We start from the raw sequence: 12,004 nt of genomic DNA, 5'->3' as shown, positions 1-12,004 counted from the left end.
TCCCTCGTGGAAGTGGTGCGTACACCCCGGCATGATATCATGATATGATAGGTCTTTCATTCACCGAAAACAAACATGCCAAAAAATAACTTTAAAACATTTCGCTTCCTATGAAAAGCGGGATGTCCTATCTGTAAAGACTTTCTTTTATGGCTTGTTATGTAAAAATGATTCATCCACGCCGGTTCTTTAAATTACTATCACAGGAATTGTTAATTTCTGACTCAACCACTGTATTTCCCCCGCAGTCGTATATTAAAATCTTAATACTATAGTTTTAGTTAATGTAAATTTCCTTTTAATAAAACAAACAAAGCTAAATGTTTCATATGTTTTTAAAACTGAAAGCCAATCCTTACACATTCCTTTAGTTGTCCATTACTGTAATTCCTTGGGGTTTATTTCGGGGACTCTTGGGGATCGTTTCGGGTCCCGGGATCAGTTGGGGAACTTTTGGGGATCGTTTCGGGTCCTGGGATCATTTCGGGTCCTGTACAGATCGCGTTATCGTCAGGCTCTGCTGCTGGTACGGGACATTTTAAAAGTACAATAATGAGAACACAGATATTTAGGTCCCTTTGATTGAGCACTTACATAACATTAGCGCCTTGCGGCAATTCTAAAAAAGAATTGAGGGGGTGGGTGTGGGGAACTTGCAAACAATACAGTAATCACTCTAGAATGTGCAGAGGAAAAAGGGAGCGTGCATGCAAAATATTACATACATTTCAACTAAGGGAGCGGTCAATAATTACTGGGGGGCGGTATTTTTGCAAAACCCTGGGCTCAAAAATTATTTCTCAATTCCAAGCCCAAAAAAAACACAAAGACTTGATATACTGAGTGTATCTGAATATAACCTTTATTAAAATATACAGTAGATCAGCTAGCATGGTAAATTTGTCCTATATAATTTAAGAATATCTTCACTTTTGCTTAATTTAAGGGTGGCACAGAGATAAACAACAAATACCTGTGTCGCTAGAAAATGACTATGTCGTCGTATTTGTTTTGTAAATTTGATTAGAACAGGCAGCTTTGTCACTCAACCATAACAGGGATTCTCAAAACTTATTCATATAAAGACAAGATTGGTACCTGAACATAAATGGGACTAGGTAGATATACAATAGTAGGAAACATTGTGAACTGAAAAAAATTTACATTTGAACAATGACTCTTTTTCTCAGTATTATATTAATACCAGACATAATTCGGCGCCCCAAAAAAACATAGCCCCCCCCTCCCCCCCCGCCTTGTTGGTAATGTTTCAAACCAAACGACACTCTGTTTTCACGATCTCCGACTTTCTTCTCCCTTTATTCGAATCAGCTCTCAATCTCTCTTACAATCTGTCTTACAATCTGTTTTCTCTCTCACGGGTTCACCCCGTGCCTGGTACAATGATACGCGATCCTATTACTCATTCCATATTACATAATTGGTGATCATAAACTAATAACTTTAACAACTTCCGGTACACAGAAACGGAACTTCCGGCACCCCCCCCCCCCCCCCCCCTTGACTCTTAGGAGTCAAGCAAAGCCCCGATCGCGATTCTATTCTGCGCGTGCAATGCTGCGGCTCGAGTGGACCTGGCTCTGGTATGCACGCTCCTGTCCGCGCACGCGCTGCGATTCACTGTCGAGTCCGCGCACCTAACTTCTATGGGGTAGAGTCTCTGGACTGGTCTGTCCAGGCGAGATGGTCGCCATCTTCCACTGACTCCTTTTACTGCCATCCTCGTGCACTGTCACTACATCTCCTACTTGAACTGTCTCCCTATGCCAGCTGACAGGACTACTACGATGAAACTCTCGAAAGCTAGCTAGATACTCCTTACTCCATCTCTTCCAAAAATGGGAGAGTTTAGCACTTACATACCTAAACCGACTGTTGTGGTCTGGATTTGCTACATCGTCTGGCTCTACTAGCTCGTCTGGAAAGCTATTTAGTCGTCTGCCATACATTAGATGGGCTGGTATAAGCTCCACCTCTCCGACCTCATCGTACACATATGTAAGCGGCCTGTCGTTCAGTGTGCTCTCGACCTCCACCAAAACTGTAATTAGCTCATCATAGGTCAATCGTGCCTCGCCCAAGGTCTTCCTCAAACACCGCTTGACGCTTCCTACCATTCTCTCGTAAAACCCAACCCCACCATGGAGCCTTCTCTAGGTTAAATTGCCAAGATACTCTGTTGACCTTTAAATAGGCTTGTACCTCCGGGTGGTCATATAGCTCCTTTAGGGCCTTTGCTGCGGCTTTGAACGTTTTCGCATTGTCTGACACTATCAGCGTTGGAGCTCCCTTCCTGGCTGCAAACCTTCTAAGGGATCTCCTGAAAGTACAAGCCTCTAAATCTACCACTAAATCGAGATGCAATGCTAGTGTCACGCAACACGAGAAAAGTGCCACATACGCATTCTGCATCATGCCTGTACTACTCTTGTAATAGAGAGGACCTGCAAAGTCTACTCCTACTTTGGAGAATGGCTCTGCCTGCGTGACTCTAAAGCCTGGTAAATCCGCCACGGGAGGCGGCGCGTATGCCCTGCCTTCTAGCTTCTTACACGTGACACACCTATGCACTATCTTCTTCACAACTTGTCGACCTTTCGGAACCCAGAACCTTGTCCGCAACTGCGCGGAACCCAGAACCTTGTCCGCGACTGCGCGGAACCCAGAACCTTGTCCGCGACTGCGCGGAACCCAGAACCTTGTCCGCAACTGCGCGGAACCCAGAACCTTGTCCGCAACTGCGCTAAGGTGCCGCTTACACCACTGTGGTGTAACTTACTATGGCAGTCTAGTATAACCAGCTCTGTCAGCCTGTGATCTCTCGGTAATACTATGGGCAGTCTAGTATAACCAGCTCTGTCAGCCTGTGATCTCTCGGTAATACTATGGGCAGTCTAGTATAACCAGCTCTGTCAGCCTGTGATCTCTCGGTAATACTATAGGCAGTCTGGTTTAACCAGCTCTGTCAGCTTGTGATCTCTCGGTAATACTATGGGCATTCTAGCGTCTGTCGGAAGCTCGGAACTACCCAGTCTCCCTCTGCATCTAAGTAAGCCTGTCTCTTCTACTAAATCTAGCTGCTTGGTCACCTGATTAAACGTCGCTTGTTGCGTCAAGTCTACTTGTGCTCACTTTGTGCACTCTAGCTCTGCGTTCGTCATCTCCTCTCTAGATAACCTGCCTGTCATCCTGTCTTCTACTTTCTCTGCCCTAACATTGTGCATGAATCTCCGAACATACGCTGTTACCTTGAACAACTTGCTACAATTATTGAAATTGTTAGGGTTGATTACACTAGATATGTCACTCTTCGTACTCTGGTGTTGACCACCATACTTACAGTGCCCTTCTCCTCTTCCGCCCCAGCTGGCGTTCTCTGGATCTGTAATGCTGGCCATCCCTGTTCGTGACCAGTCAGCCAGTGTGGGCCATTCCACAACAGTGCACTACTCTTGAGTTTGCAGGCGAGTGCACCCCGTGACCCAATGTCGACCGGGTTCTGTTCTCCCGGGCAATGCCTCCACTCACCGTTCCTAGTCAGCTGCAAAATTTCATCTACTCTGTGTTTAACGAACTGTTTCCACTCACCTTTGTTCGCCAACCAGTATAACACTGTTTTTCTATCTGACCAGTACACCTCCCTTTCTACTTCAATGAGTGTGCCTAGTGCTTCTTTAACATGGCTGACTAGACGGGCAAGGATTAACGCGGCCATTAGCTCTAACCTGGGGATTGTCATCTCCTTAAGGGGGGCCACTCTAGTCTTGCTGCAAAGTAACCTTACTTGCCTCTCTCCCCTAACGTCGTATACGAGGTATACGACGGCACAGTACGCCTTACGACTTGCATCAGCAAACCCGTGAATCTGCACCTTACGGTCGGACGTGTCCATTACGCACCGAGGTACTTCAACACTCATCAAAGTTCCCAGGTCTTTAACCTAGGCCTCCCACTCTTTCCTTACCTCTCCAGTCAATTCCTCGTCCCAGGTTAACTCGGTAATTCTACACAGGGTCTTAAAAAGGATTCTTGCAGCTACAGTTACTGGGCTTACTATTCCTAGGGGATCGAACATACCTGCAAGAACACTGAGCACATTTCTCTTCGTCGCTGGCGACTGTTGCGCCTTATCATACAGGTGGCCAAATGTGAGTCCTATAGTGTCACTACTGCTATTCCAGGGTAGGCCTAATACCTTCTGAATATCCCAGTCGCTGGCCACGCCTTGGCTAGTCTTACCACGCGCCACACCTTCTTGACTACCTGGCATACATCTCCCTTCGCCTACATCCAACCTACCTCTGAGCTCGCTATCGTTAGTCTGCCACTTGCGCAGGTTAAACCCACCTTCTGCCAATCTCGACTTGGACTTCACGTATAATTCATACGCCTCTTCCGGGGTGTTACTCCCTGTCACTAAGTCATCTACATAAAAACTGTCGACTAACATCTCTACAAACTCAGGATCTATCTCTTTAAACTTCAAGAGGTGGTGCCTCAAGGTTCCATTCAATAGAAATGGCGAGGCGTTCAAACCAAACACTACTCTACAAAACCGGTATACCTTGATTACGGAATCCTCCCTTCTCGGGTCCTCTGGGAAAAGGAATCGTAAACAATCTCGGTCTCCAGGGTCTACCTCGATATTCAAGAAAGCCTTTTCGATATCTGCTATAAGGGCTACCCTGTGGAGACGAAATCTCAGCAACACATTAAATAGGAGGGGGTTGAGAGACGGTCCAACGTGTAAACAGTCGTTGAGCGACAGGCCCCTTTTACCTGTCTTCGCCGACGCATCATAGATCACTCTTACCGGTGTACTAGTAGCAACATTCCTACGCACTACCGCTCTATGTGGTAAGTAATGGATCTTGTTACCATCTTCTAACGCATGAACCGGCTCTATCACTCCCGACTCTAACTGACCCTTGATTACTGCCTCGTACTGGTCTAGCACTTCTGGCTCTTGCCTTAGCTTTTTCATTGTGCCATGAAGGCGTCCTAGGCTGTTTTCGTAATTAGTAGGTAACGATCTGTGGTTGACCTTCCATGGTAACTTAACCGAATACCTCTCTCCATTGAAACAAATGTTATCCAGAAATTCTTCCTGTACTCCCTGTGTCTCTCTAAAACCTAGAGTCTCTAAATCCCACAGTCTCGCTATCTCACTCTCCAAACTGTCTGATTGCTCTGCTGACCGGTCTTGGACTAACAAATTAGACTGTACTATCTGTACATTCTCTACACATTCACTATCTACTGTCATAGGGCCTGACAATACCCATCCTAACTCTGTCTCTATGGCGACGGGTTCCTCTACTTTGCCTCGAATTACTCGTCCTTTCTGAAAATGCCAAAGATAATCCTCTCCAACTAAAATCTCTATTTCTAGTCTTTCCTCATTCCTATTCACATCTGAGAACCATAAACCTTTGAGATGCGGAAACCGATCTCTAGCTAACTCTACATGACCATTGGGTATGCTGGAAATCTCTGGCACTACGAACGCCTGCACATTAATGCTAGCACCTCCATTTACAGGACTTACATTAAACTCTACCACCTCTCTGAGCGTGCCTTTCTGGTCGCGCTGACCAAACGCGTTAATACAAAGCCATTCACGCCTAACGACAGAAAGTTTGGCTTTGCGCGCTGCCGACGCCGTGATGAATGAGCGATGACTTCCGGCGTCAAACAAAAACCTTGTCCTAGCTGATACGCCCCCTTCCCAGCTAACAATGCCCTGCGCTGTTTGTAAAGCTATGCGCGTACCAGAGCCAACATGAAAACTCTCCGCAAACCCCGAAGTTACGTGATGTGAACTAGCTTCTCCCGCTTGCTCGCTCTCCCCCCGTTCCTGCTGTGGCGTTTCTGTTTGGCCACTAGCTTGACCAAGATCTTCGTTCGCTCTCCCGGTGACTTGAATTTCTCACAGTTCTCTGACTTGTGTTTTCCAAGACAATAAACACACGTCCCCTGTCCATTAGCTTCAACAAATAATGCGCTCCCGCTTGTTTGCCTTTGCATACCGTCTTGTGGTTTCTTATTACTTGCCCCAGAAGAAATCGGCTTGTGCTCTTCTCTCAGCTCTACCTCCGCTCGTATCTCAGCCAACAGTCTTTCCATACTCCATGACATGAAGTCTTGGTATCCACGAGTGATTGTGAACCAGGACGAGTTCGGCAACTTCTTAAAAGCAGGGACGGTACCAAGATCCCCGAATAACTTGTTTCATTTACATTAAGAGCATCTAGCCCTCGGAAATGCGTCTCCGCTACATCGTAGAACCGCCTCAGCCTCGTTAAGTCCCCATCGTTAAAAACAGGCGACAGGTTAAGTAGGTCGTTAATGTGCGACCGGTTTTGCCATATCGCTTGCAAAGTATTTCGATAGCAGCGCAGTAGTTTGCCGCGGTCATCGCGAAACCAGCAATGGTCTGTTTCGCCTCTTCTACCAGTAACCCCTTTAGATAAGCGAACTTATCTACGTCCGCGAGCGCCTCATTGCTATCAATTGCGCTCTCAAAGGAGTCCCATAATTCCGGCCATTCTTGTATTTTGCCACCAAATTTCGGCACTTCAAGCTTAGGTAGCCTTGCCCTCACTCTCGCCTAAGTCGAGGTAGAAGACCTTGCCGGTGAGCTAGGCAAGCTAGGCGGGCTGATCGCTGGGGATGCGGGTTGATCCCACAGTGCCATTAACCCCTCCATCCTGTGGATAACCTCGTGCAGTCTCGCCTGCATCTCATCGCCCTCCGTTATGATTGCCTCGAGCTCTTCGGTATCTTCTTTCTCCGCCGACCTCATCGTCTAGTGCGCGAAGGGTCTCTGCCTTTTCTTTGGCGCTGTCTCGGTGCTGGCGGATCGCTAACTTCTCATCTTCGCTGTGTTTTTTAAGATCCAAGATCTCATTTACCTTTCTAATCAACTTTGTTGCTGCTCCTCTATGAGCTCCACGCACTTTCTTTATCAGGAATAACTGCCCACTCATCTTCTTTCCGGCTCGAAGGACCATGTGTTGGTAATGTTTCGAACCAAACAACACTCGGTTATCACGATCTCCGACTTTCTTCTCCCTTTGTTCGAATCAGCTCTCAATCTCTCTTACAATCTGTTTTCTCTCTCACGAGTTCATCCCGTGCCTGGTACAATGATACGCGATCCTATTACTCATTACATATTACATAATTGGTGATCATAAACTAATAACTTTAACAACTTCCGGTACACAGAAACGGAACTTCCGGAACACCCCCTACATATTTGCCGTCTCCCCCAGTAAGTAATGGCTGCACCCTAATCATCAAAGCTGAAAAGGCAAAAATAGTGTGTAAAAACAAAAAAAATCATGGCATTGAAGGTGGGGCAGGTGTGTCTGTTTGTGTGGGAGGGGGGGGTTTGTAAAAATACAGGTATAAGAGGGGGAGGAGGGGGCAACTGGCTACACATAGAAGGCTGGGTTAATTAAGGTACTCTAAATTTAAGACAACCTCACAATAAAACACAATCTCAAGATCACCCAATAGCAGTATCACCCCCAACCACGAACCTTAAATCAGATGATAAATCAAACATCAAACCAGTTTAAGCCTTTCAAATTAATGGATTGCATTCCTATTAAATTAACATGCCTACATTTTCAAATAATTGTAAAACAATAACCACACACAGAATGTGAAATAAGATACATGTAGATAGATGGTAAATAGTTGCTTTATTAATATATACATGGCAGCCATATAGGCTGAATTGTGTATACAAGTAATAATGATTACAGATGGGTTTATCTAGAATGTGTAAGAGCATGTCTCTTAAAGCTTCTGATATTTGCAAAATATTTTTAAATGACATTGATGTGGCTACTTTTCAGAATGTGTAAGAGCATGCGTTTTGAGGTTCCCTTCTGTGTAAAACATGCCACATTGAAGACACTGATGTGGCTTCTCTCCAGTATGTGTAAGGCAATGCGTTTTAAGGTATAAACACCCTCATTGTAAAACATTTGTCACATAGAAGACAATTACAAGGCTTCTTCCCAGAATATGTAAAAGCATGTATTTTAAAGCTTTTTTCAGTGTAAAACATTTACCACATTGGGGATACTGATGTTGCTTCTCTCAAGGATACTGTATGTGTAAGAGCATGTGTTTTGAGGTTTCCCTTCTGTGTAAAACATTTACCACATTGAAGACACTGATGTGGCTTCTCTCTGGTATTTTTATGTGTAAGAGCATGTGTTTTGAGGTTTCTTTTCTGTGTGAAACATTTCCCACATTCAAGACACTTATGTGGCTTCTTTCTGGAATGTTTAAGGGCATGTGTTTTGAGGTTTCCTTTCTGTGTAAAACATTTGCCACATTGAAGACATTTATGGGGCTTCTCTCAACAATGTGTAAGACCATGTGTTTTAAGGTATCCTTTCTGTGTAAAACATTTGCCACATTGAAGACACTGATGTCCCTTCTCTACAGAATGTATTAGAGCATGTTTCTTGAGATTAGTAGTTTGTGTAAAACATTTACCACACTGAAGACACTTATGTGGCTTCTCTCTGGAATGTGTAAGGGCATGTGTTTCAAGGTTTCCCTTCTGTGTAAAACTTTTACCACATAGAAGACACTGATGAGGCTTCTCTCCAGTATGTGTAAGAGCATGTCTTTTGACGTTATCCTTGTGTATAAAACATTTACCACATTGGAGACACTGATGTCGCTTCTCTCCGGAATGTATAAGAGCATCTTTTTTGAGATTACTAGTTTGTGTAAAACATTTACCACACTGAAGACACTTATGCGGCGTCTCTCCAGAATGTGTAAGACCATGTGTTTTGAGGTATCCTTTCTGTGTAAAACATTTACCACATTGAAGACAATGATTAGGCTTCTCCTCTGAATGTTTTAGGATATGCCCCTAAAGGCTATTTGCCCTTGTAAAACATTTACCAAATTGCGGACATTTAAATGTTTTCCACCAGAAAAGCATTCGTTTGTGTCGAGTATCACACTGAGTGAAGCCCTTCTTGTCACTAAAGTCAAATTCGGACATATTTTTATGTGTTCGTTGTTTCTTGGGTCGTGTACGATGCCCGGAGATTCTTTTACAATCTTGTGAGCTCTTTTTAGATTTTTCTTTGATAAATTCCTCTGATATAGGGCAGATTTGGACAAGACAATCCAGGAACTGCGAGACTTTTTGATCTTGGAAAGGGTTTGTGTGCATGATGGGATATCAAAATAACCTATAACACAGGGTGACCGTCAATTTGATTAATGGGTGCAAAAACAGCACTGTTAATTAGTGCAAGGTCGCTACAACAGTAACGTATTTGCTTGGAGGGAGCGCAGCGACCGGAGAGCAAGTCTAATCTTGGTATATATGCGAAAAACTGATTTTTCGTGTCTAGACCACAGGCTTCCCAGTCGGCTGATTGCTCGGAGGGAGCGCAGCGACCGGGCGGCAAGTCTAATCTTGGTATCGCATATGATTTTTCGTGTCCACACCACAGGCTTCCCCGTCGGTTGATTTGTATTTTTATTTCATACAGATCAGCGGTCTTTTTAGGGCATGCGCGAGTTTCATATAGTGGATGCGATTTTTCGTGTCCAAACCACAGGTTTCTCAGATTTTGATTTTGATTTTGATTTTATGCTGATCTGTGTTTTTTAGCGCATACGCGAGTTTCATATGGTCCATTTTTCGTGTCCACACCATCGGCTTCCCAGTCGGCTGATTTGTATATTGATTTCATATCGATCAGAGGTGTTTTAGCGCATGCGCGAGTTTCATATAGTGGATGCAATTTTTCGTGTCCACACCACAGGCTTCTTAGTCGGCTGATTTGTATTTTGATATCATGCTGATCAGCGGTCTTTTTCGAGAACCCCTGTACTGAAACATGTTCGTCCCGTCCTCCGAGCATTCACTTCCTATTAGAAACTCCTAGTTTCATTCAGATCAGCGGTCTTTTTAGCGCATGCACGAGTTTCATATAGTGTATGCAATTTTTCGTGTCCACACCACAGGTTTCCCAGTTGGCTGATTTGTATTTTGATTTCATACTGATCAGCGGTCTCTTTAGCACATGCGCGAGTTTCATATAGTGGATGCGATTTTTTCGTGTCCACACCACAGGTTTCCCAGTCGGCTGATTTGTATTTTGATATCATGCTGATCAGCGGTCTTTTTCGAGAACCCCTGCACTGCTGAAACATGTTCGTCCCGTCCTCCGAGCATTCACTTCCTATTAGAAACTTCTATTACATACACTAAATACAATTTTATATAAATAACAGTTTGCAATGTCATAACTAAACAGTTTATAGTATAGCTATTTCGACATTCTTTCCGACATTACTTGGTCTCCCTGTATACTTCTCGCACAACACAATTCTTTAGGCGATCGCATAAAACCGAGGCCAGGTTTAAATTCCTTCGATTTGCTTACTTTTACACGCACGTAAATATTTGTGGGAAGGACCAGACAGGTCCATAGGCTATAAAACATTATCCTAGTTGTTCCACATTCATTCAGTACCACTGAATACAAACGCAGCAGACACGTTATATAAGGCTAAAACAATGAACTTTTTCAATCACTAGCTGGAATTCCCTTTGCTGCATGAGTAGGCCAAGTAAAAAAAAAATACATGTTTATCGTCCCCGCCCGCATCCTTTTTCGGGGCCACATCAAATTTATTGTTTGTTCCTCAAAAGTCAAATTTGGTGCGGCAGCGGTGCCTGGACACTGAAATAAAGGCAGACGTTCCTGGTTCACAGCTTTTCTTCCGATTTTGTTCACCCGTTCGCAACATCGCGGAAATTTCCTTTGTGAATCGTACAAATCTTTGATAAACCAAGGAGAAAAATCAATAATAAATAATAATAGAACCAAGCACCCGGTTAGCACGTCAAAGCAAGCAAGACAATCAGATCGGCGGCGGGATCAGCGGTTACGAGTTTTAGCAAGGCAACCAGTTCGGTACCCTGTTTAGGACAGCCTTGCCTTAAATTATGTACCCTATTCAGGAGAGAGAGGCCTGAAATGTATACCCTGTTAAGGACAGAGAGGCCTGAAATATATACCCTGTTCAGGACAGAGAGGCCTGAAATGTATACCCTGTTCAGGACAGAGAGGCCTGAAATATATACCCTGTTCAGGACAGAGAGGCCTGAAATATATACCCTGTTAAGGACAGAGAGGCCTGAAATATATACCCTGTTAAGGACAGAGTGGCCTGAAATGTGTACCCTGTTAAGGACGGAGAGGCCTGAAATGTATACCCTGTTCAGGACAGAGAGGCCTGAAATGTATACCCTGTTCAGGACAGAGAGGCCTGAAATGTATACCCTGTTTAACACAGAGAGGTAAAAAACCATACCCTGTCCAGCGGCACGTCCCCCGGGGAGGGGGGGGGGGGGGGGATTTACATGCATAACCAGCTTAACGTATCCACATTCAAGAGAAATTCTTTAGTAAATATATCTAGAGAATTTTAAGCGAAAGCAGACGTTTCTACGTTCAATTCGAGTTGAGAACGACGTATCAATTCGGACTAAACTATTTTACAATATTGTTGGTCGGACTTAGAGTATGTCTTCTTTGGAGGTTCTGTATTTCTGGAGGATAAAAAGCGTTGTGTGGAAATACAAAATGGAGTTTATTGAATGATCATAAGCGAACAAAATCTTCAAGAACATCGACGAAAGTCAGAAGCGAAACCTCGCCTCGTGCAACTTTAAGCCCGTAAGGTAAGCAAAGTTGAAAAATCTATTGAGGAAAATAATAATGTTATTTCCCAGCTAAGGGTCGGCCTCGGTCAGTATTTTAAAGACCTCGGACACGGTATTTTACAATACGGACATCCCAGCTGGTAAATAACATATGTATATGTATTTTCTAGCTCGTTCTATAAAAACAAATCGAAGTGTGAATTACCATTGTAAACTGTTTTTTGATGGGGATTCTGAAGTTGCTTCGTATGTTTT

The 12,004-nt window shown here is 44.1% G+C and overlaps 2 protein-coding genes across 2 annotated transcripts; both read right to left on the bottom strand.

Annotated features, from left to right (window-relative positions):
• Positions 1–1,290: 1,290 nt before the first annotated feature.
• On the bottom strand, positions 1,291–7,318 carry LOC125559150. Its single transcript, XM_048721175.1, has 2 exons — positions 2,749–7,318; positions 1,291–2,632 (listed from the first exon to the last, which is right to left on the bottom strand). Exon 1 carries the CDS (start codon positions 5,285–5,287, stop codon positions 3,962–3,964), a length of 1,326 nt encoding a protein of 441 aa, XP_048577132.1. The 5' UTR covers positions 5,288–7,318; the 3' UTR covers positions 1,291–2,632; positions 2,749–3,961.
• On the bottom strand, positions 1,659–3,913 carry LOC125558945. Its single transcript, XM_048720474.1, has 3 exons — positions 3,362–3,913; positions 2,224–2,784; positions 1,659–2,174 (listed from the first exon to the last, which is right to left on the bottom strand). Exons 1-3 carry the CDS (start codon positions 3,911–3,913, stop codon positions 1,659–1,661), a joined length of 1,629 nt encoding a protein of 542 aa, XP_048576431.1.
• Positions 7,319–12,004: the final 4,686 nt, after the last annotated feature.

This window comes from Nematostella vectensis, chromosome 13 (assembly GCF_932526225.1).
Source record: "Nematostella vectensis chromosome 13, jaNemVect1.1, whole genome shotgun sequence".
Classification (NCBI taxonomy): Eukaryota; Metazoa; Cnidaria; class Anthozoa; order Actiniaria; family Edwardsiidae; genus Nematostella; species Nematostella vectensis.
This window is presented reverse-complemented; position numbering and strand designations above follow the sequence as displayed.